At 46.3% G+C, this 22,201-nt stretch overlaps 1 protein-coding gene across 5 annotated transcripts in view; it reads right to left on the reverse strand.

Moving 5' to 3' along the window:
- Positions 1–22,201, reverse strand: part of Ptch1 (patched 1) — a 65,823-nt gene that overhangs the window by 4,689 nt on the left and 38,933 nt on the right. For all 5 annotated transcript variants that reach the window (XM_031357958.1, XM_031357959.1, XM_031357962.1 and 2 more), the window contains 10 exons: positions 21,009–21,127; positions 19,989–20,391; positions 19,266–19,575; positions 13,794–13,936; positions 11,553–11,736; positions 9,602–9,882; positions 7,254–7,391; positions 5,007–5,149; positions 1,309–1,408; positions 429–683 (listed from right to left, as the gene is read on the reverse strand). In XM_031357958.1, coding sequence (XP_031213818.1) covers positions 429–683; positions 1,309–1,408; positions 5,007–5,149; positions 7,254–7,391; positions 9,602–9,882; positions 11,553–11,736; positions 13,794–13,936; positions 19,266–19,575; positions 19,989–20,391; positions 21,009–21,127 — 2,076 coding nt within the window. The remainder of the gene's footprint in view (positions 1–428; positions 684–1,308; positions 1,409–5,006; positions 5,150–7,253; positions 7,392–9,601; positions 9,883–11,552; positions 11,737–13,793; positions 13,937–19,265; positions 19,576–19,988; positions 20,392–21,008; positions 21,128–22,201) is intronic.

Genomic DNA, 22,201 nt, shown 5'->3' on the forward strand with positions numbered 1-22,201 from the left:
GGAAAAAATAAATAAATTCTTCTCCTGGCGGTATACTACGATGTTTGTTACATCTCCTCATGTGCCCTTCTGACAAGACAGACAGTGTGAAGAGACAAGAGAGGGGAAAGGAGATAAAGGCCCTGCCAGGCAAGCACTTCACTAAACTGTAACAATGTTACAATTGTTACAACTGTAACAATGTCCCTGTAACAATGCTGGCACTGCCCGTTTCAGTCCACAAGATTAAAAGGAAGCACATCTTACTTTACAAAGAATGGCAATGCTGGCAGTTTCCTGCGATTTGACCTGACTCGTACACTTTTTTCTTGTACCCCATCTGTCTACAAGATCTGCTGCTCAGAGTAGGCAAGAGCCTCCCCTGAACCTCCTGGCCCACTGCCACAGGACAAATGAATCTTCCCCAGTTCCCCCTCCAGGTGACTCACAGTGGATCGGGCAAAGACAGGGTTTTCTGTGGCTTCCACAATCACTTGGTGGGCAGGACCTCCAGTGCCCTGCTGTGCTTCATAGTGCCTGAGCTCCTCACTGATGCCAGACACCGTGGTCTGAGAGCTGTACTCCGAGTCAGAGGAATCAGACCCATTGTTCGTGTGACCAGGAGGCACAGCAAACCTGACGACACTTGGGGGCGGCTCAGGCGAAGGAGTGGGCAGCCGGTTTAGGCCATTGGCTGGAGATACCTGTTTAAGGAGGTTTCCAATTAAAAGTGTTACATTCGTTTACCTGCTGGTCACTTCCAAAGTTCAAAGCCTAGGATTATTCATCGGCCTCTGTGACCTCATAGGGGAGCCCTACACATTATCCTGTATCTACTTCCCTTCTCCCTGCTATCTGGAAGACACTCAAGATTCTGGCACAAAAATGTTGCCCAGCTGGGCAGTAGTGACACATGCCTTTAATCCCAGCACTTGGGAGGCAGAGCCAGGTGGATTTGAGTTCGAGACCAGCCTGGTCTACAGAGTGAGTTCCAGGGCAGCCAGGGCTATCCAGAGAAATCCTGTCTAAAAACCAAAACAAAACAAAATGCCCCAACTTCCAACACCAGAAAAGCCTGACAGTAACTTTTACCTATCTTGTCTGTCCTGTTAAGCCCAAACAGTTATCTGATGTAGAAACCTTCCTTTTCATATCCCCAAGAGGGAAGCTGCCCATCCATTGGTGTAAAACAGTTAGTTAGTCAAAGGGGAAAGTGAAACAGCCATTGTTAATGGATGTTGACTGAAAAGCCCAGACCATCAGCTAATATGGTAGAACCTGAATATCTCAATCAGGTGGCATTTGGGGGAGCTCTGGGCAATCACTGACCTCAGGACATGGGCCAAAGAAGGATAAGAGAACAGGCAGCAGAACCAGTCCGTTGAGAACCCCCAAGACGGTGAGAATGGCCAGGACAGCAAAGAAGTATCTGGAAGACAAAAGGGATATGGGACCTGTCAGTGTGGAAGGAGAGCGTTCCACTCCCCCAGGCACCAAAGCTTACTTCCCACTAAAAGCTCAGCTCAACAAACCCGCTCTGCTGAGAAGCCAGCTGCGAAACCCTAGTTCAAACTTGGCATAGATTAGTTTGGGATTTTCCTCTTTTTTTTTATCCTTACAGCTCTGAGGACTAGATTCTACACCCTCCAGCGTTAGTTCGTGACGGGAAGGGGGAAAATGTTATAATTTGCTGAAATCTCCTGCCTGTGATGTTATTTATGAACGTGTTACACCAACACAGAAATATGGAATGTGAGCTGAATGGCCGAGGAACCTGAAAGTACAGATACAATGCAGAGCGAGGGGCCCTCTCGAGAGCCCAGCAGAAGCAAACAAATGAAGTACAGGGCGTAGAATTTAAACAATTTGGCCCAGGAGGAAAAGCAGCCCGCTTCTGCAGGCAGCTAATCCACTGTGAAATGCCCCTGCCTCTTACAGCAGAATCTCTAATTAAGTCTCTAGTACATCAGGTAAGGCTTTCCCTGGGCTTTCATTAAGGACAACTTTCTGCCTAGAATTTCTCTGGGTTCCAGTTTTACCAAACAGCTCCAATTGCAACCTTTTTAGAACACAGGAACCAGCTTTCTGCAAAGAAAACGCTGCTGCCCATTCTGTGAGAGTCGGGGCATTGTGCAGGGCGAGGGCTCTCCACAATGGCAGGGCTGCTCTGTAGGCCAATCTTTTGTTGAACAATTTAGCATCTTTGAATACTCTTGTTTTGCGTCAGCCAATTCAAACATAAAGGCTGAAGCACCATGGTAGAAGAGGGAGAGTGAACTGCGAGTTCTGCTTCCCACCATTGAGGGCTAAAAGGTCTGGGATCCTTCAAGAATACCAAGGTAAACCTGTCAGCCAGGGCCCGCCTCTGGTTAGCACTCTGCACAGCTGGAGGGTGCACACTCCACACAGGGATGCTTTTCTGGAACTAATGATTTCTAGGGCTTTGATGGAAAGGTTGGGGTTGGGGGCTGGGGTTAGGATGTCCTGGAAGGAAAGAGGGAAGGCTAGATATCTATCTGTTAATGGTCCCCTGGATCATAAACTGAACAGTTACACTACAATGCCATGTCTACGTGTGTTTTGACATCAGATGAAAGGAGAGAGAATCCCTATAAAAATACAAATACCTTACAGCTATTGTAAACACTAAAACCTGCTGAGTTGCATTAGTAAAACCCAAGCCGCCAATGTCTTGCTCTAACATAAACTGTGGAACTTTTGGTGGAGGCATATATCAACGGCAGGCATTAAGACATTTGCATCCCATCCATCTAGCTGCAACATAAACAGACCAATTAGATTTCTGACGGCTTCATGTATACAGTGTCTGCTCATTTATTCAACTCCAGTGCGGACTTTATCCATCCTATTTTAGAAAATGGGAAGCCCTTCTTCTAAGTGCTTGAAACAGAAACCCTGATATCTCTGGGAGGGAATGAGCAGGCCCGGCTAGGACAGGATGAGGGATAGGTTGTGTTCTTTAGTATCCTCTGTAAAGCTGTAAACCAGCTCCTCAGCTGACTTGCCCTGCAAGGTCTCCGCACACCCAGCTTTCTCTAGGCTTTGAACTGCTTGGGGAGAATTGTACCTCCCAGTCCTGGAAGACCATGAGCCACACAGCAGAGATGGGTAACGTGCTACTTGCCAGTAATCACGAGAAAGGCACTGTGAGGCTGGCATTACCTCTGTGCTGGCAGAGCCAAGAGACCCTATACCAAATCAGTCTCATTTGGCATTGGGTGTTAACACCAGTAAGACAAAGCTAGTATCTGTGTAAGAGTGCGCAGAAGAAACAAACACCAAATCAACACTTTAAAACAAAACAATCCCAAACCAGGATCTAAGTTAGAGCAACTATCTCAATGGTATTTGGCAAATGAGAATTTAATGAGTGGTTTACCAACTTACCAATAGGCTGTGTGAATACAAGCATGCTCAGGCTCACCTGGGAGCTGTCTGGAAAGGCCTCTGTCAATCAGTACTTTAATAGCCCCAGATAATGAGGGGGCATATTATATAGGAATTCTAGTCTACATTGATATGGACTCAATCTCTGCCTGTTCTGCCTCCGATTGAGGGTATGAGCCAACCATGTCAGAAGCTTGGTTGCCCAAGAGGCTAAGCCTCAAGACTGGTCAATGACCTCATGCCCTTTCTTTTTCCTCCTCTGGTAGTGGGGACTGAATTCACTTGTCCCATGCATTCAGCTAAAACTTCTAGCTAAAAAATCCTGTTTTACTTGAAAACGTGAACTTCCCCTACTTGGCCAGCCTGTGTGTACACACATGTAAAGCTTGATTAGAGCCAGATGCGGAAGCACATACCTATAATTTTAGCACGTAGAAGGCTGATGCAGGACTATCAGCAATTCAAAAAGCCATTCTCTGCTGTGGGAGTTTGAGACAAACCTGGGCTACATGGGGCTTGTTTCGTAAACAAAAAAAATCCCAAAACACCCAACCTCTTAAAAAGCATTTTCTTGTCTTCCTTATACTTTCCTGCTCTTAATACACACTAGTGTTTTTCCCTAAAAAGTAGCCTCAAGAGTAGCCAGAAGGTGCAGGAGTTCTAGCCCAACCAGGGAAGCACAGAGTGATCCTATTTCAAGAAAGTCCCAATAAAAGAAAAACTAGACAATGATACCAAGAACACCCTGATTAGGTCATTTCTCCAGACACGGAACTCCCTACACAACCTCTTGCTTCTGCCCTACTCTAAAGACATACCAGCATCTTTAAACATTGGTTTTTCCTCCCCAGGGGATTATGGTTTTAATCCAGGAGGCACCCAGTGAAGCCAACATTGCTTTAGAGTTGTTTCTTTCTTGGGCGGTTAAGGGTCTTTCCAAAATGAAAACTTTACTTTGCAAAGTCAGCACCTTACCCAAAGGAACAAAATTCGGCCTTGTGATGCGAAGAGGAGTACACAGGCCAAGCTTAGAGTCTCTAAATTTGAACCTGCGGTCAGGTGTTCAGCATTTATGAAGCCTCAGAAGGGACGCAAACACAAAATCTGAGTACACTGTACTCATTTCCCATGTGTACTTACGGCTAGGTGACCATATTGCTGGTAGATGATGTTTTCTTTCTACAGTTTGTTTTGGGGTCTCATGCATCCCTGGCTATCCCCAAACTCACTATATAGCTAAAGATTGGGATTAAAGAGATAAGACACCTGCACCTGTTTTATATGATATGGGAGATGGAACCTAAGGCTTCACGAATGCCTAGTACCCGAATGAGCTATAGCCCCATCCCTTCCAAGTTCTGAAGGAGAGGGACCCAAAGCTGAATGTCATTAATTACCAGAAGCAATCTCTCTATAGATGTTTGCAACTGGAATCTCAACACATGGGCTACCACATGCTCTTTCAAGCTGTGGAGTTGCCTCTACTCTAACCCAGGGTAGTGCTAGACTAGGATGCCTGTAAGAGACAGGCTGAGCTGCATCTCCTACCAGACAGAGAAGGAATGAGCCACAAAGACAGTAACATTCTGTATCAAACCTCCCCTTCCATCTCTGCTTACCTGACAATGAAATCAAACTCAGACCCTGCGAGCATCAGGACACCCAGCAGAGTGGACACAGCACCGTCCAGAACGGGAGCGAACATGTGCTCCAAAGCGAGCATGGCCCTGTGGTTCTTGTCCCCAATGGCTGTCAGAAAGGCCTGGACAAAGGAAAAAATTGACATGGTCACACTCTACATGTGGGAAAGTGCTCAGCTGTGTCTATACTTGGATCCTGTTGATTCTTCTCATGTAACTCAGACGGTCCTCAAACCCACTACTGTACAAGAATGACCTTGAGCTGAAGCCTCCTTGTTCCACTTCCTGCCGAGGTTTCCAGGTGGGCACTACTCCGCCTAGTTTTTGGAGGTGCTGAGGATAGAGCCTAGGTTATCCAGGAGGCTAGGCAAGCACATTGCCACCTTACCTAGAGCCCTTACCCTACAAGTTAAGTAATTCTCAAGTTTCTGTAGGTGGACAGAGTTATCTCAAAGAGACTATTATTAAGGGGAAAAAAAATCATCTAAAATGTAGCAAGATAGCCAAAAGGATGACTGACTTTTTAATGTCACAATAAGGCATTGTTTATTAGGTCTTCTGAAAATAAGAGTGTGCATAGGTGTTTTGCTTGTATGTATGTGCATAAGTCTGTTCACCATGTGCTTGCCTGGAGCCCATAGAAGATAAGAGGACCTTAGGTCCACTGGAGCTGGAGTAGCAGAGGGTTTTGAGCTTATGTTAGCTAGCCAAGCCTTCTACCACGTGAGCTGACATTCCAGCCTCAGCTCTGGTAGAGATACTAGACATTGCCTCTGCTTTTTTTTTTTTTTTTTTTTTTTTTCCAAAACCTACGCTCAGGAGTTTACTGCTTAGCTCCTACAATGTTTACTTGGTCTCACTGAATCTGGATTCATTACAATGCCCTGCTCATAGTACTGAGCCAAAGTTAATGATAATGCATATTTTGAATAAAACTCAAAGCATGGTGGTCCAGGCGTATAATCCCAACAGGCAGATCCGTGGACTTTGCCCATTAGCCAGCCTAACCTACTCAGTGTGCTCCAGGCCAGTGAGATTCTGTCCAAAAAAAAAACCAAGGCAAATGGTTTCTCAGTAACAGTATCAGTTACCTTCCAGTCTCCACAGGTAACACATGTACTCGTTCAAACACACACACACACTACACACACATGGACAACTCTGAGATAATGTTTCCAAATCATCATCTTACTGGTAGCTTCAAACACATTCCTTCTGAACATCCACACCCACAGCCCGTGAGAACGGTGGCAGTTCTGACAGGCTACCGAAGACACAGACCCATGTGCCAGCCCGTGAGAACGGTGACAGCTCTGACAGGCTACCGAAGGCACAGACCCATGTGCCAGCCCGTGAGAACGGTGGCAGCTCTGAGAGGCTACCGAAGGCACAGACCCATGTGCCACACCCAAAGCACAATGCTGGAAAAGCAGTGCTAACATCCCTTGGTTCAGGCCCAACTTGGACATTCCAAACACTAGCATTTATTCAGTCAATACTATTTATCAAGTGCCTGTTAACAGCCCTAGGTGCTTAACACTGTGAGTACATGTGTAGGCAAAAATTAAACCACACAATGCTACAAGGTCAGTGTGTAAAACAACCAGCTCATCTTTTGGATTCTAGACTCTCTTTCCAGTTAATTTCTTCCAACAAGGCAGTGCATGAAGGGAGGGGGCCAATGTCCTGGTGAAACCACCCCTGGTCTTCTTGTTTTCTGCCGCCATGCATGCATGCAGAAGCTGGGAGGTCTACAGAGCTGGGTGGGCTGGGGTGGAAGAGCAGGCTCTTCAGGGCTGTGCACCCGAGCTTTCCTTCACAGGCCCGAGGGTATTTCTGTGGCTGCCAGCTACCTCACCCTCAATTACGCTATCCCTGGCAAGCCTCTGAGGGAGGTCTTGCTTGATCCTCACTTTATGACTATATTTAAAAGCGTGAATGTTTGCCTAAACACAGAGAATGTCCTTGGACAACAGTGACAACTTTGGAACTAAGTGCTACTAGTCACAAACCAACACCTTTGTGCAGAGGCCCTGCAGGCTTCTCTAAGACACTGCAGTGTGCAGCGCATGGTCCTTCTTACTCCCTGTGCATCCCATCAGAAATCTTTCAGACCTCTTTGGGAAAACTGTGCTTGAAGATGTCCCTGCGGACTTATGGAAAGGAGAGACCCGGATTCCTCTGCCCTGTTGGAATGAGCCAGTTTCCCCAAAGGACCTCCCATACCAAAGCCACATGGACGGTGAACTCCACTCCGATGCCGACAGACGCAATCAGGATGACCACAGGCACAGCACTCAGCTTGATCCCAATGAGGCCCATCATGCCGAAGAGCTCAACGGTCATCAAGGCCAGGACCATGACCTTGAAGGAGGAGCAAACAGTTAGTAAGTCAGCTCAAGGCACGCTAGACTGCCAAACAGTACAAATTCAAAGTCTCAATGTGGCCTCATTTAGGGGGTAGAGGGGAGCAACAATATACCAGTCACCTAAATGCTATGTAAAGTACTGACTTCCCTTACCCCTGAAAAACTTGCCTCACACTTCAATTTTCTGTGTGAATGGAGGGGACAACTTATTGTCATGCTAAAAAAGGTGTTTGTGAGAGCAAAGTTTAGCATTTGTGTGTGTATGTGTGTGTTTGCGCGCCTGTGAGTATGGATGTGTGTATGTGTGCATGCATTCATGTGTATGGGTATGTATGCATGCATGTGTGAGTGTATCTGTATGGGAGTATGTATGTGTATGGGCATGTGTCTGTGTGTATGAGTATGTATTGATGTGTATGTATGTGTACTGGGGGTGTGTGCATACATGCACGCACATGTTCTAGAAGTCGAGCCTAGGGGTTTTTCTCAGAGCTTCCTTATTGCTGAGAAAGGTTCTCTCACTGATACCTGACGCTCACTGGTTAGGCTGGCTGGCCAGGCATCCTCTTGTTTCTGACTCCCTAGTCTCACTGCATTGCACCTAACACCACATGGCTTTGTGCAGCAAGTACTTTAATGGCTGAGCTATCTCCCAGTTTAGTAAGCAATCTTTGCGAGTTATTTTTCTAATATTCCTATCCTAGAAAAGGAAAAATAAAGGGAGCACACAGTGGAGGAATCTGTAAGGAATTGTACCATCACAGGCTACAGCTTTTTATCCTTGTTATTCCATCAGCCACACACCATTTACACTGTATAGTAAGTATTATAAGTTGCTAGAGATAATTCAGAGTATACAGCAGGATGTGCAAGGTTACATGCAATATTACACTGCTTTAATATACCTGTCTTGGGGCTCAGTGGGACTCTGGTACACAGGGGTCCTGGAGCTAATACCTAGGACAACTGTGGTTCATAACAAAGTCTTTTAACCTTAAGCACCAGAAAGTGTCCTTTAACTCCTTGGGTTCATACTGTAGTGTATTTTATTGTTAAAGGCTGCAGCCAAAAGAAAGTGGATAGCATAGGTTGAGTAAAGGTTCCTGTGGGTAAAGAAGTTGTGCTTAGGTTGGAGAGCCTACAGACCAAAGAAAGAGACTTGAGAGTGGACTAAGTCACTGGAGGTCATGTGTCAGGTTCCAGGGCCTTTGTGCTTTGAAGAGATGGGGAGCAACAAGGATCCACAAAGTAGACCCTCAGGTTTAAGCAAAGGTATCGAAGAGCCTTTCATCTTCAAAAAATGTGTGGAGGAATGGTTAAAAAAAAAATTTCAACAAGGTAGACTTTGGAGTTTCTTGTGCCAAGGAGGAGAAAACTGGTCTAGAACCCAGGAGGTTTTCATTGTGACTCTCCTTCACTCTCACCACATGGAGGAATAAAAGAAAATGATCTTTCATGCATGGGGATAGGACAGTAGGTGGTGGCAGAGGTCGGGAGAGCGAGTGAAAGATGGACGCCATCCACGGCTTAAGTGCTGTGCAGACTTCCACAGACTAAACATTTACCTTTAATGTACCTGCTGCCCAGAAACAGAACCTGTTTTTATAATTCTGGCGTTTTAAAGGCTCTATGACGGTTCTCGGAGCTTAAGCAATGCCAGGATTTCAGACTCTCTACACTCATTTCAAATCTGAGAGTGATTTGGAGAAAAGTTGCCCCAAACTGGCTGCGAATGGCAGTTCGCCATCTTCCCTAGGAGTTCCAGGGTACCAGGTGCACAAAAGCCTAAGTGTCATCCTCCCCACCCCCCAACCCCCGCCCCGCCCCGCACTAACTTCTGTGCAAACTTCCACATCACACACAGAAGTACTTTCTGGGATGAGGACACATGATGAGACTTGGATTATTTTTAACTTAATAAAGTCTTAGCGCTCTCATGCAGTATGCTTACAAAGCAACCCCCCCCCCACACACACACCCCCATGCATTTTTTTTCACGCTGTGTGAGAGGGACACAGACTGTGGCATTAGAGGATCTACCTTCCCTAGGAACCTCACCACCTCAAGTAGAATAAATATCTTACAGATGATGCAATCCATACCCTCCTCCTCCAAAAGCCCAGACATAAACAAAACTCCCCGGCTGCAGCAAGAGCTGTGCTGAAAGGAATCTGACTTCCATAAAGACCCTTGTAATAAACTCACAATGATCCCGGCCGTCCAGGGGTTCAGGAGGAAGACTGCGCACACTAGAAACGTGCAGGCCAACACCACACTGATGGCTAGCAGCAGCCAGTGGCGCAGGCTGATGTACTGCTCCCAGAACAGGAAGGGGTAGCCATTGGGATAGCTGGACAGTCCCAGGCTTGTATAGTTGTTACAGATGACTCTCACTTTTTCTATGGCTTCCACAAAGTCTGAGGTGTCTCGTAGGCCGTTGAGGTAGAAAGGGAACTGAGCATACTCGATGGGCTCTGCTGCTGGGACTGGAGAGAGAAGTGAGGTAAGGAAGGGACCTCGGTGAACTCCATAGACACTGGGTGTGAGGTAACGAGAAGAGAACTTCCCAAAAGTTCGCCCGTTACCTTCCTACCAACAAACCATAAATGATTCTGGGCCTTTACAATATTCCCTGTTGGTTTAACATTTCCCTCCCCCCACCCCCCCACCCCTTGTGTGTGTGTGTATGCATGTACAGGCACATATGTGGAGGTCAGAGGACAATCTAAGATGTCAATCTTCTCCTAACTTCCCTGTGAAAAGTCTCTTGCTGTTCGCTGCTGTATATTTGAGGCTAGCTGGCTCTGGAATCCAGGAACACTTCCATCCCCCTCCCCGCTTCTCCTCTTGCCATGTGCACTGGGATTACCAACAGGCTACTACACCCAGCTTCATGTGGCTTCTGGAAACTCAAATCCAGTCCTCATGCTTGTGTGGTAAGCCACCCATTGAGCCATCCATCTCTCCAGCCTATAATCAACCCTTTGATTTTTATTTGGTAGTGGCGGGGGTGGGGGTAGGGGTGGGAGTGGTGGGTAGGAGTTGGGTGGGCAGAGGAAGTCCTCTATGATCTGCTCTGATCTCCTTCTTTTTTTTTTTTTTTTTTTTTTTAAGGCTTTGATTTTATTACCCCAGAAGCAACTACCATTTGGGAGGTCCAAATGCCATAAGACTTAAAAGTTGAAAATACTTTTTTTTTGTTCCTATATCAATCTGTTCTCCTCGACCATTTATAAGACCAAAATAATCCCAGAGTCATGCCTCACAGAAAAAATACTTGTCCTTTAGTGACCTAGCAACTTAAACCTTCTCTGCTTTTCTAATGCAATGCTAAGTCTTCAGCAACAGGGGAAGAAATCCTCACACAACAAGCATTTAGTCACTGCCCTTGTGTGTTCCACACCCTTTGGGGTCATTCAGTTGACTTGCTAAACATGATTTGCCCTATTATAATCTCAACTATAAATTTTCATTAAGACAAGCCTTGGCTGCTTGCCACCAGGCTCTGGGGTTTAGGTACAGGGCAGTTGAGACCGCTGCCTGCCCTGTTTGCAAAAAGGACCCGTCTTCTTTCTCATGTCTTCTCTTGGCCCAATATCCAAAGCATATGCTGCTACTAACATCTCTAACGTAAATGCAGATTAAATCCACACAGAGCCACCTTTCAAACCCCAGGCTTAGAGGTGAAGGAAGAGGAGAGCACTGATGTATACAGACTTTTTCTCTCCAGTTTAAACAGCTCTGACAGAGCGCAGGTGCTTGGTGGCTTATAGAAATGACCCAACATGCCAAAAATCCCTTCAACACCGCAGTTGACAAAGTTAAGATAAACATACAATCCCTAGTGATAAAACTCGACCATAGTAAAATAACACTCAATGTGGAGGCGTCCTCAGTTTTCACACAGAACAGCTGGCATCAGGAGAAATGCCTTGAGTTAAAGCTGCAAAAGGAGGTTAGAAACACTCACTTCTCAACGTGAGAGCGCAGGGCTGTGTTCCATTACACATCCTCATCTGTCTCCCAGAGTTTTAAACTAAAAGAAATATATTGTTCTATTTACACTTTTGAACCCTGGGGAGTGGCAACGGATGGGGCTGTTGCTAAGCTCCAGGCAGGGACTGACGGAGCCTCTCTAAACAGGGGTGCTACTTACTTCTCAGCCTGGTCTCTGGCATGTAGTCGGCTTTGTCATGGACCCACTCTGGGCGGTGAGGCCGGATGTTGGCCTGGGAGGCAGCGTAAGCTACAGGGTCGTTGCTGACCCAAGCGGTCAGGTAGATGTAGAAAGCGCTCGGATTAATGATGCCATCTGCATCCACCAGACGCTGTTTAGTCAACTACAAAAAACAGGGAAGAACAGAGGTCATTCAGAGCGGGCTGTGGGGTAAACACACTCCTGCTGGGAGAGCAAGGCTTTGTACCCACATTTCCAACAAACAGTAGAATATCCATGCCTCCACAGTGCCCCAGTCCCACAAGAATACCTTTGATGTCTTTGAAAATACACTTATTGGGGGATGCGATCACCAGTGTGTTTACAGCAAACACACTGTTCCGCAGATGGCCCAGGAATTGGCTGAACCAATTAAATCTGAATGCTAAAAAAGACTGTCTGCAGCCAAGGCGGGGAATGAACAATCTGGAAAAACATATTTATAGGAGGGGCAGAGGGGAAGCTGGCAAGCATCCCTATCCACGTCTGTGTGCAGTTAACCTCTGTTGTTAACACTGAAGGAAATACCACCCAGTAAATGGAGGGAGCTATAAAATAAAACAGCATCTGTATAAATTTTGCTAACACAGCCTCCAATGACCTGTGTATTCAAAAAAAAAAAATGCCCATCGCCAGAACATAAAAGACAAAGATGCAAAGCCAGGGCCCTTCTGAGGAGGATCACTTCTGCACCTTGGTCAGATTCAGTGGCCACATCTGCTCCCTCTACAGGTCTTGTGGGCTTTGCTTGGGTCAAAGACACTACGAGACACAGTGTAGATTATATATATGGTAGATACATCAAAAAAATTTCCTGTTTACTTTAGACCCAGGCCTCCTTCCAACGTTTGGTCTTTCTTAACGAACACCAGTGACAGGAGTTCACAGAGAAAAGAGTGGGGGAATAAAGAGCATGGAAGAGACTGGGGGGTGCGGGGGGGGGGGGGGGGGGGGGGGGGGGAGTAGACAGCAGGGATCTGGATTCAATTAATCCACGGGATCTCTAACAACTGTAGGTCCTCAGACTGTCTCTGGAATTACATAGCACAGCTCCTGCCCTCTACACACGCAGCATACTCTTCTTTCTCCCAGGAGAGGAAATGATATCTTGGTGCTTGGTCCCCATAGGGCCCCCATATGCTCCCTGGTATCCCATAGGCTCCCTGATCCCTAACTCCAACTCAGTCTGTCCCTGCTATCTTCTCAGGCAGGTTGGTCTACCGTACCCTTGTCAGGCCTGACGGCTCATTGCACGCCACTATAAAGCACCAAACTTCACGCTCCACAATGACTCTCAACAATGTACTTTGTAAATCTGTCACCTTTATTGCCAGCAAAAGGGAGAGAGGACAATATGCAGAGCTGACAAGAAGATCTTTAACGAGATGTTTTCTGCCTAAAGATAGGAAAGTAAACTATCAAGAGAAAAGAGGCCCGGGACTCACCCCAAATTCAGGGTGCAAATGCACCCCTGAACATGCCTGAGGAAACCAGATGGGATATGCTAGAGTCCAAGTACTTCAAATACAGAATGCTATCAAAAAGAACACCTTTCAACATACTGTGGAGTGAGCAACATGGGGAGGTTGCATGCTTCTACGCGTGCTTCTGTTTGCTATACTCAGGAGCGGTGAGCTGCCAAAACTCAGCATCTACTGCTGAAGCCAAGATGACCCCACAAAGCATCAAATAACAAATGCATCCTCAACCTCTAGTGGCTTCTCTCATCTTCCAGGCCACTCACCTACCCAATCAAATGATTGCTTCCCAACAAATCCACCATCCCATGTCTGAATATAACCGAGACCACTATACTAATGTATTTTCATATAACACATTTCAGTATTAAACTCTGAAAGTCCAGTATGGGTCAATGCTTCCCATCACTGGGAAAAGCCTGCAGTGTCAAAACTGTATTTTGCTCATTACTATTGTGTTAGAGGCAACATCTGTCTGTCCCCTCATTTGACAGGCAGGGAAAGGGAAGTTTCCTGGCTAGCTTGAGGTCACATAGCTAGATGGTGGGACAAGATGGCTCAGAGGCAGTTCAGGCTTCTTCCTGCCATCTCCTATCACTTCAGGTCCTCATGGAACACAAGGTGGGATTATACACTGCCAGCCCCACTCCAATGGCTAGCTGCCTACATGTAACTGTTCAGTGTCCAGAGGCATAGTGAATACCTGACTTATGTCGATGGGCTTGTCTCGGCTGCCAGTTTGTACCAGGAGTTTGTAAGCGAGGACCCCGTCATCCGATCCATTTTTATAATTGTTTGGCATGATCCTCCCAGTTTCCCAGTCACTGTCAAACGCATCCTGAAGTCCTAGAAACAGAAACATGTGCAACACATTAAAAGCTGGCCTGAGAGCCTTGGTCCAGAGGGATGAGGCTGAGGACAGGAGGCAGGGAAGAGGACTTGTCTGCAGTTTTCTCTCACTTCACAAAGAACGCCTGATCTGCTAGTGAACGAACTGTGGTGCTAATCAATGGATGCTCAGAGGGAAAAATAAAATACACATGCTTTACTTAAACTAAGGAATAAGAAAGTCCAGGAACAAGACAGGTGGCTTAGAGCTAGCAGGCTGTTCTTCCAGAGGATCCAAGTTCAGACCCCAGGATCTACTCTGGAGGGCACACAATTGTCTGTAACTCCAACTTCAGAGGTAACTGTCTCTTTTGGCCTCTATAGGCACATAATACACACACACACACACACACACACACACTTGTTTCTTTTAAAGAAAACATGCAAGAAGGAGGAAAGGAGAGGAGGAGAGGAGGCCATAGCAGTTCATGAGTTGAACTGCAGCACCCAGGAAGCAGAGGCAGGCAGATCTGTGAGTTCCAGGACAGCCTGTTCCACACAGTAAGCTCCAGGACAGCCAGGGCTATGCAGTGAAACCCTGTCTCCTCCAAAAGAAAGAAAGGAAGAATGAATGAGAGAGGGGGGAGAGGGGGGTAAGGGAGGGAGGGAGGGAGGGAGGAAAGGAGAAAAGGAGGAAGGGAGAAAAGGAGGGAGGGAGGGATGGAAGGAGAAGGCCTCACTATGTATCTCTGTTTGGCCTACACCTTGACTTAAGTATGTAGATCAGGCTAGCTTGGAACTAATAGAAATCCACCTGCCTCCCAAGTACCAGGCTGGCTCAGCTATCCCTCCCCCCCTTCTTCCTTCCTTCCTCTTTCTTTTTTTCTTCCTGACTAATTCTAGCAAGAGAAAGAGAAAGCAAGGGGGAGCAGACACATACCATATCCATTAACCATTTCATGCTACACGTCAGAGCATAGCATGTCAGGAGCTCCTCACCAAGACCAGAAAATCTACCCAAAGTAGTAAAATCACATTCAAGCTCCCAACTTGGCTGCCTCTGGAGCCAGGGTGAGGGAACACAGTTCTGTCAATCCGGATCCATCTGTTTGACTTGTGCAGCTAATACAAGCTGTGGGATCTGCTGCCAGGTCATGTAAAGATCACAGCCAGCACCTATTCACTCTCCTGTTCTCTTCCTCCCTGCCACCCTTCCTTCTAAGTAGAGGGGTGTGTGGAAGACAGAGAGAGCACAAGGAAATACCTCACGGGGAAATTTGGACCTGTTTGAGAACAGGAAGCCACAGGCCTACACAGGGGGGCTCTGTGGGGCTCTGTGAGAACAGATGACAAACCGCAAGCCCTGGGCGGGAAAGAGCGAGCCTTCTGGGCTTGGGGGATGGGCGAGCCCACCAGCTCACCACACACAGCTGGGCTTGGCCACTGTAATCAAAACCATCATTATGGACCTGACAGTTTGGCTACAGCTGTAAAGAGGTAAGCATGCTGCAAGAGAAGACAGAGCCCTGGCGACCCGCACTGGGAGCTGAGCACTGTCTGGGGGTACTCTTCCCCAACACCCCCACCAGCCTTGCTTCTCACCAGTCACCTCCCAAGTAGACCCCCCAAGTCCCAGCAGCTCAGGAGACCCCTGTGGTAGACACATCTACACAGAAAGATACATTTTACTCCATTTCAGAACATGCCTGAGGGCACTTCAGAAACTAAAACTAACAACAAAAAATACATGGTCGGTGATTGCTTAGCACAATTTGGAAAATAGGGAGAGGGAAGAGGTGGAGCTGCCCTTGTAACAAAAGCCTCCTAGCACTGTTATGCAGTGGTCATTGTTTTTAGGAAGTAGGCTGGGTCACCCATGGGCCCTGGGTAGAGGGACCATTGGGTAGCAATTTCACCTCTAACAGCAATTCACAGTAAGGTTTGTACAGAGAGGCAGCACTACACAACTCAAATGTTATTTTATGACCCAAAGCTCCTCCCCACCCCCACTCTGGAAAAAAAAATAAACAAGAGAAGAACAAGGGCTCACCCAACCCCCTACAAGAATCCTGGTCTGTTTTCCAAGCAAGGAGGAGAGCTTTTATTACTGTAGACTTAGGTGGTCCTCTTGGCTCCAGGTTGTCCACCTTCAGCTGCTTATCTCCTGAGAGAACCAATCATCATTCCCATTTTACAGATGAGAGGACTGAGCCTGGTGACAGTCAGAGCTAAGCTTTGAGCCCAGGCAGCCTAAAGCCAGCCAGACTCCATTTGTATTTTAGAATACTTGGAAAATACCAGAAGCTTAGCCCAGGTGCCAGCAACATCTGGTGTCAAAGCCGGTAGCCGAGAGGACATTTGCAAAGGTATATTCCCAGAGACTTCTACAATACCTAGGGTTCTGCACATGTGCCCTGCCACCAACTCAGAACGAGTTTTCTACAAGGCTGGGCCCAATGTGCTCTACAGCTCCGGTCACGAACAGTAAAGTTCTTTCACAACCACTTTTGTATTTTCTGACTGACCACTGACAGTCTCAACTTCCACAGGCTGAACACCAAACACTTGCCTCTTGGCTGACATTTACATTCCAACAGTTTACTGCAAAACCTTACATTTCAGCTGCAGTTCTTTAACTAGGAACTCTTTACACAGAAAATTATTTTGAGTCTAGGCTAAAGAAAATTACCCAAATATATAAGCCCCTAGAAATGAAATGATAATGTATTTAGTTCATGTAATTCGGTATGAATAAAAAAATGAACACCCCCTGTACATGAAGAAATTAAGAGTTCATCTCCAACTTTACCACAGATGTCTTATGAGAGCTGGGGATATTATTTCTCAAAGGGGGAGTGCAGTCCTGGGTTCTAACCCAGGGCTGACTTTCAAAATGGCCTGTATTAGCCATTAAATATTTTTCAGGACTGAAGAGAAGAACAAAGTAACTACTGGAGTGTTGACAAAGACCAGTGAGATGGCATAGTTTAATGGACTTCAAGAGCATGCACAAGTATTTGGAAGAAATGTTCAAAGACCCAAGTCTACTCAGTAGGTCTAAATAATGAACGCCCCTGCAGGTTAGAGCCCTGGTTTCTGTGACCAGTGCTCTCTGTAGGACCCTGAAGGCATTACATCTCCAGGGCTGCGTGGTATTCTGCCATCTTAGTATCCATGCGCACAACAGTCTGGTTGTGTGCTGTTAGCTTAGCAAGCAAAATGTGGTTCAAATATACAGATATCTACACATCTGAATGTTTTGGGTCTTACAAGAGGTGAGACTACAGACGGGTATTGTCTTTAAAAGGGTGTCCCTCAAACCGCCCCTGCTTACCCTCCCCAACCTTGGCCTACCTTACCCAAGGGAAGACAGCATTCTACAACACCCCCCTCCACTCAGCCCTGCGGACTTCTTTGTCATTCAGGGCAAGTTATTTGCATGTCTTTGGTCAAAGTTGGGGTGGGGTGGGGGGTGTAGAAAAGCAGAGACTCTTTCAACAGTTTGGCTCTTTGTCAATTCACTACTTAAAAAAGAATGCCTTGTGGACCAAGAGTAAGAACCTAAAAAGTCCAGTGAATTCAAGTTAATCTCCTGGGTTTCCAGGGCCTGACAGTAAAGTCATGCTTTCTCCACCATCCCACAAATAATGTTGGGCCTGACGTACATGTATGAGCAAATTCTAGTCACTGCTCAATACCAATTCCTGTCAAATCAAGTTGTTTATCACCTAATGCAAACTCAAAGGGAAAGTGGCTGTCTTAAGACAAAAAGAGGGCACTTAAATACGTGTTTAAACAAGCCTAATTAAGTGGGAAATTAAGACAGCCACTGGGATAATCTAAGCCAACAAATACTGGAGTCAGAATTATTTGGGTACTCCAATAAAAGCAATTTTGCTTGAATTGTATGGATAATGGTCCCGATTGTCTAATGTGATTTGTGCATGTCAACATGAACAGATGTCTTGGGAACCACTGAACGCCATTCATATTCAGTCAGTATGTAGTTACAAGCAATTCAGACCATCTTATATTGTTCCCCAGCTGACTACTATTTCCTAGAGATATGTCTAGGATGGTAAAAGGTGCTTGTCACCAAACTGGATGAATTCGATCTCCAGGACCCACATGGCAGAAAGAGGAAAGTTGTCTTTGGGTCTCAATATGCATACTATGGTGCACACACAACCTCATACTCAAATTGGCATACAGAGAACGGGGAGGGGGTAGAATTTGCCCCTTTGTGAAACAAGCTAAGCATTTTTAAGTTCACCACAAAATGGAAGGATGATCCATTCATATGAAGGTCTTTCGAAGTCAATGGTGTCTGTGGTCAATTGGAAGGGTAAAGTGCACACACCATTTTAGTGTTGGATGTTGACACATAGGGAGGCCTGGGGAGAGCAAGTCATCTCTATACCTTCCACTCAAATTTGCTATGAGCCCAAAGTATATGGGTGAAAATTTAAAAGGTGGTCAAAATACATAACAGCTGACCCCAAATCCACTGCTATAGTAGGCTGTAATTTAGCAGACAGCTCAGAGATCCCACCAAATCCTCTAATTTCACTTGGCCATCAAACCAGCTGCCACTCAGGGGAAAAGAGCAACAGAAGCACCCAGGCTCCCTAGTTCCTAACGTCTTTCCCCAGTGTATGTTCATAAGTGAGTTAACAGGCTTGCTCAGATAGTGGCAAAAGGCCAGAGCTGGGAGTTTGCCAGAGAATGGGCTTCATATAAAACAGACTGGAGAAGCACTCAGCACTAACTGCTCTTGCAGAACCTGGGTTTGGTTCTCAGCACCCATGCGTTGGTTCACAATCCACAACTCCGGTTCCAAGGAATCCAATGCTTTCTTCTGAACACAGGCATCAGGCACATATGTGACGTACATACATATATGCAGGCAAAACACACACAAACAAAGTATATCTTAAAAAACTGGCTGGGTGTGGTGGTGCTAGCCTTTAGTCCCAACACTCAAGGCAGAGGCAGGAGAATCTCTGAGAGTTCGAGTCCAGCTTGGTCTACAGAGTGAGTTTCAGGACAGCCAGAGCTATACAGAGAAACCCTGTCTCAAAGAGAGACAGAGAGACAGACAGAGAGAGAGACAGAGAGAGAGAGAGAGAAGGAGGGAGGGAGAGAGAGAGAGAAAGAGAGAGGGAAGGAGGGAGGGAGGGAGGGAGAGAGAGAGAGAGAGAGAGAGAGAGAGAGAACAAAAACAAAAAAAACCCACATGCTGTTCCATTATGATGCAACACCTTCCTATGGTGGTCAGAGGGAATTATAAGTAAGACCCAAGAACGACAGAAATGTGTAAAGCAATGGCCGCCTGCCACAGCCCTACCTTGAAGCCAGTCTCTAAAGTAGTGCAGCCACATTTGGGGAAGTTGCTTGTTCTCCTCCAGCATGACATACTTCACATTGCTGAAACTCTTATGAAGGTCATAAAGCAGGTGTTGGATATTTGGGTAGTCTGCTTTCTGGGTAACTATATACATGTTGTAGAAAGAGAAGTACTTGAACTGGGCAGCTATGAAGTCATATTCTCTGGTTTCCCGGGGGACAATGTCCGTGAGGTCCAGCCCGTCTCTCACTCGGGTGGTCCCATAAAGGCTGACTCCCAGCAAGCCCAGGAAAAGAAGGATTACCACAACCTGTAACAGACAAAGGAGCACTGGGTGAAACCCAGAAAAGCATCCCCAATTCCTCCCAGGTCAGTACCAACTGGTGTCTTTATTCACTGTTACAACTGTCCAGGCTGAGCACGGCAAATTAGGGAGTCAGTCTACCGGAGGGAAAAACATAAAGCCACACTAAGTCTTCCTTTTAGGTAACCTCATAAAGAAGAAAAATGTTTACAAAGTGAGCTTGTGTATATTCATATTAATATCTGCTACATGGAACCTTCCCCTGTAGGAACTGCTTGCTCATTAAAGTGGTCCTGAGCTTTGCAGCCTAATTCTAGTGGACATGTCCCACAGTGCACATGCACATGGTGATGGATCCAAAAGGTGCCAACCATTCACATACACTTCAAGGCAGGAAGCCACACATGGTGGAGGGTTACCTTAGCTTTGGGTTTCAAGAGGAAAGGAGCATAGTGCTTCTCCGCAAATGAAGAGAGTGTCCACTTGGTGCAGGGGGGCTCGAGGCAGTGGAGGCTGGAGTCTGAGAATTGGGAAAGCAGGTCCCTCGTGGAGCTGGTACTCTCAGGGCTCTGACGGCTGAGGGTGTCCTGGGTGACGGTGACGGGCTGTACAGAGATCTCGGAGCGCGGTTCGGCGGTGGTGTAGTACACGTGTGTGTGAGGGTCGTACTCTGTTCGGAGCTGAACGGTGGACTGCATAGTGATGTGGGTTTCATGGGCGAAGCTGTGGCTGCTGTACGGGGGTGGAGGGCTGTAGCGGGTATCACTGTGAGGCTCTGTGTAGGCCTGTGGTTCAACTTGAATCACCCTGCTGACACAGGGGCTGAAAGACAAAAGATAAATGCACTATAGTACACAGTACATATAGCACCTGGAGTATAGATGACTGAGACAGGGGGCTAGCAGTTCTGCTGGAGACTGCCGCTACCCACTGACATCACTAACTTAGCTCTGCGAGCATCACCTGACTAACTACTCTGGACAGAGATGTGATCAAGCTCAAGGCAAGGTGTAGCTAGCTGATCCTAAAATGCAGATAAACCCCTTCAAAGTATAACGCCAAAAAACGAAAAAGCTAAAGACAAAAATCTGTCACCCTGAATGTGTTCTAAATGGGTAGTTTTCAACATTGCTGCGCTCCAAACACCCACCAAACTGTTCAGTGATGAGCAGACACAGGTTTATAATGGAGAAAAGTGACCACATGCAGTAGAATCTCTATGGAGGATTCTGGGAATATTCAGGTGTGGGATGGGGAAAGTGTGGGAGGTTACATGTGCCCCAGAGCCCTGTGTCGAATACCTTTATCTACTCCCATCACACTAACCCAAACCCTATTAGCTACATTCCCTTTTGAAGACGCCCACAGACTGGAAGGGTTCTCTAAACACTATTTCTATATACCCGAAGAACAAAGGCGCCAGGCATCTGAAAATGTACCTTGTGAAACAGCAGAAAATATCTAATCTTCTGTCCTCACGTCTGTATAAATCCATGCTGAGAATTGCAGGAAAAATGAGCAGAACCATGGCAAAATTGAATACCACCACTACAGCAGCCTGGAGCAGAAAAACAACAGACATTACCAACACGATTCCCAGTTAGCTGGTTGCTCTGTAAGCAGAGATCACCTTTAAAAAACCATTTATGCACATCATGTGCATACAGTGCCCTCAGAGTCTGCAAGAGGGTGTTGGATCCCTGGGATCACAAGCAGCTGTGAGCTCGTATGCAGGTACTGGGAACAGAACCTGGGTCCGCTGGAAGAGCAAGCTGTGCTCTTAACCACTGGGCCATCTCTCCAGCACCACATATAAAGATATTCTTAACAGTCTTAACTTACCACTCTACTGCTACCTAGTGAAGCAGAGCTGGCAGGCAGTAGACTCCTACCCCTAAGAGTCCGTGTGTAACTAAAATGGAAGAACCCCAAATGTTACACAGGTTGAAGTGAGACCAGTATATGGACTTACCAACCTGACCAAGCTACCTCTCTACAAAGCCAGGCACAGAAAGGACTTAGAATGTTTTACTCAAAACACAAAAAGAACCATTTTCCTTCGAGAATGTTTCTAAGAGATCCCACAACCCTGATTAATAATCTGCACGTAAAGTAGATTGAGTCTATCAAAGTGTCACCCTTAAAAAAAAAAATGAAATAAAATTTCACACATGCCCCTGAAGTTTTTAATAGGCACATTCCAAATAGGCCCAGGAGCAGCTTGTGGCGTGTGTTAGTGAGTAACGGCCAAGGTCAAGGAGAGTTAAGCAGAAAGAAATTCCAGTGTGTGATTATAGCTTGTAGAATAAATAAGTACGAATTCAAAAGCCACTCCATAACCTAGAATAAACATAGGGCTAGGTTCTGCAGCACTTGGGAAAATCTCCTGCTGACCTAATAAAAATTGCAAAATTGGGCTGTTATTAGGCAAAGCCGACAGGACATCCAAGGGCAGTCCTGTTCTGAGGAGAAAAATTGAAGGAGAATGTTAAATAGCCAAGATAATAAGAAATTCATTTAAAAAGCAAAACCTCCTAGTGGAGCTTTCAAAAGGACAGCTTCTGAGAACGTCACAAAATAGGAAGATGGACTGGGGTGAGGGGGGGAAGCCTAGCTGTCACTGGTACCAAAA

Source organism: Mastomys coucha, unplaced genomic scaffold (assembly GCF_008632895.1).
Source record: "Mastomys coucha isolate ucsf_1 unplaced genomic scaffold, UCSF_Mcou_1 pScaffold7, whole genome shotgun sequence".
Classification (NCBI taxonomy): domain Eukaryota; kingdom Metazoa; phylum Chordata; class Mammalia; order Rodentia; family Muridae; genus Mastomys; species Mastomys coucha.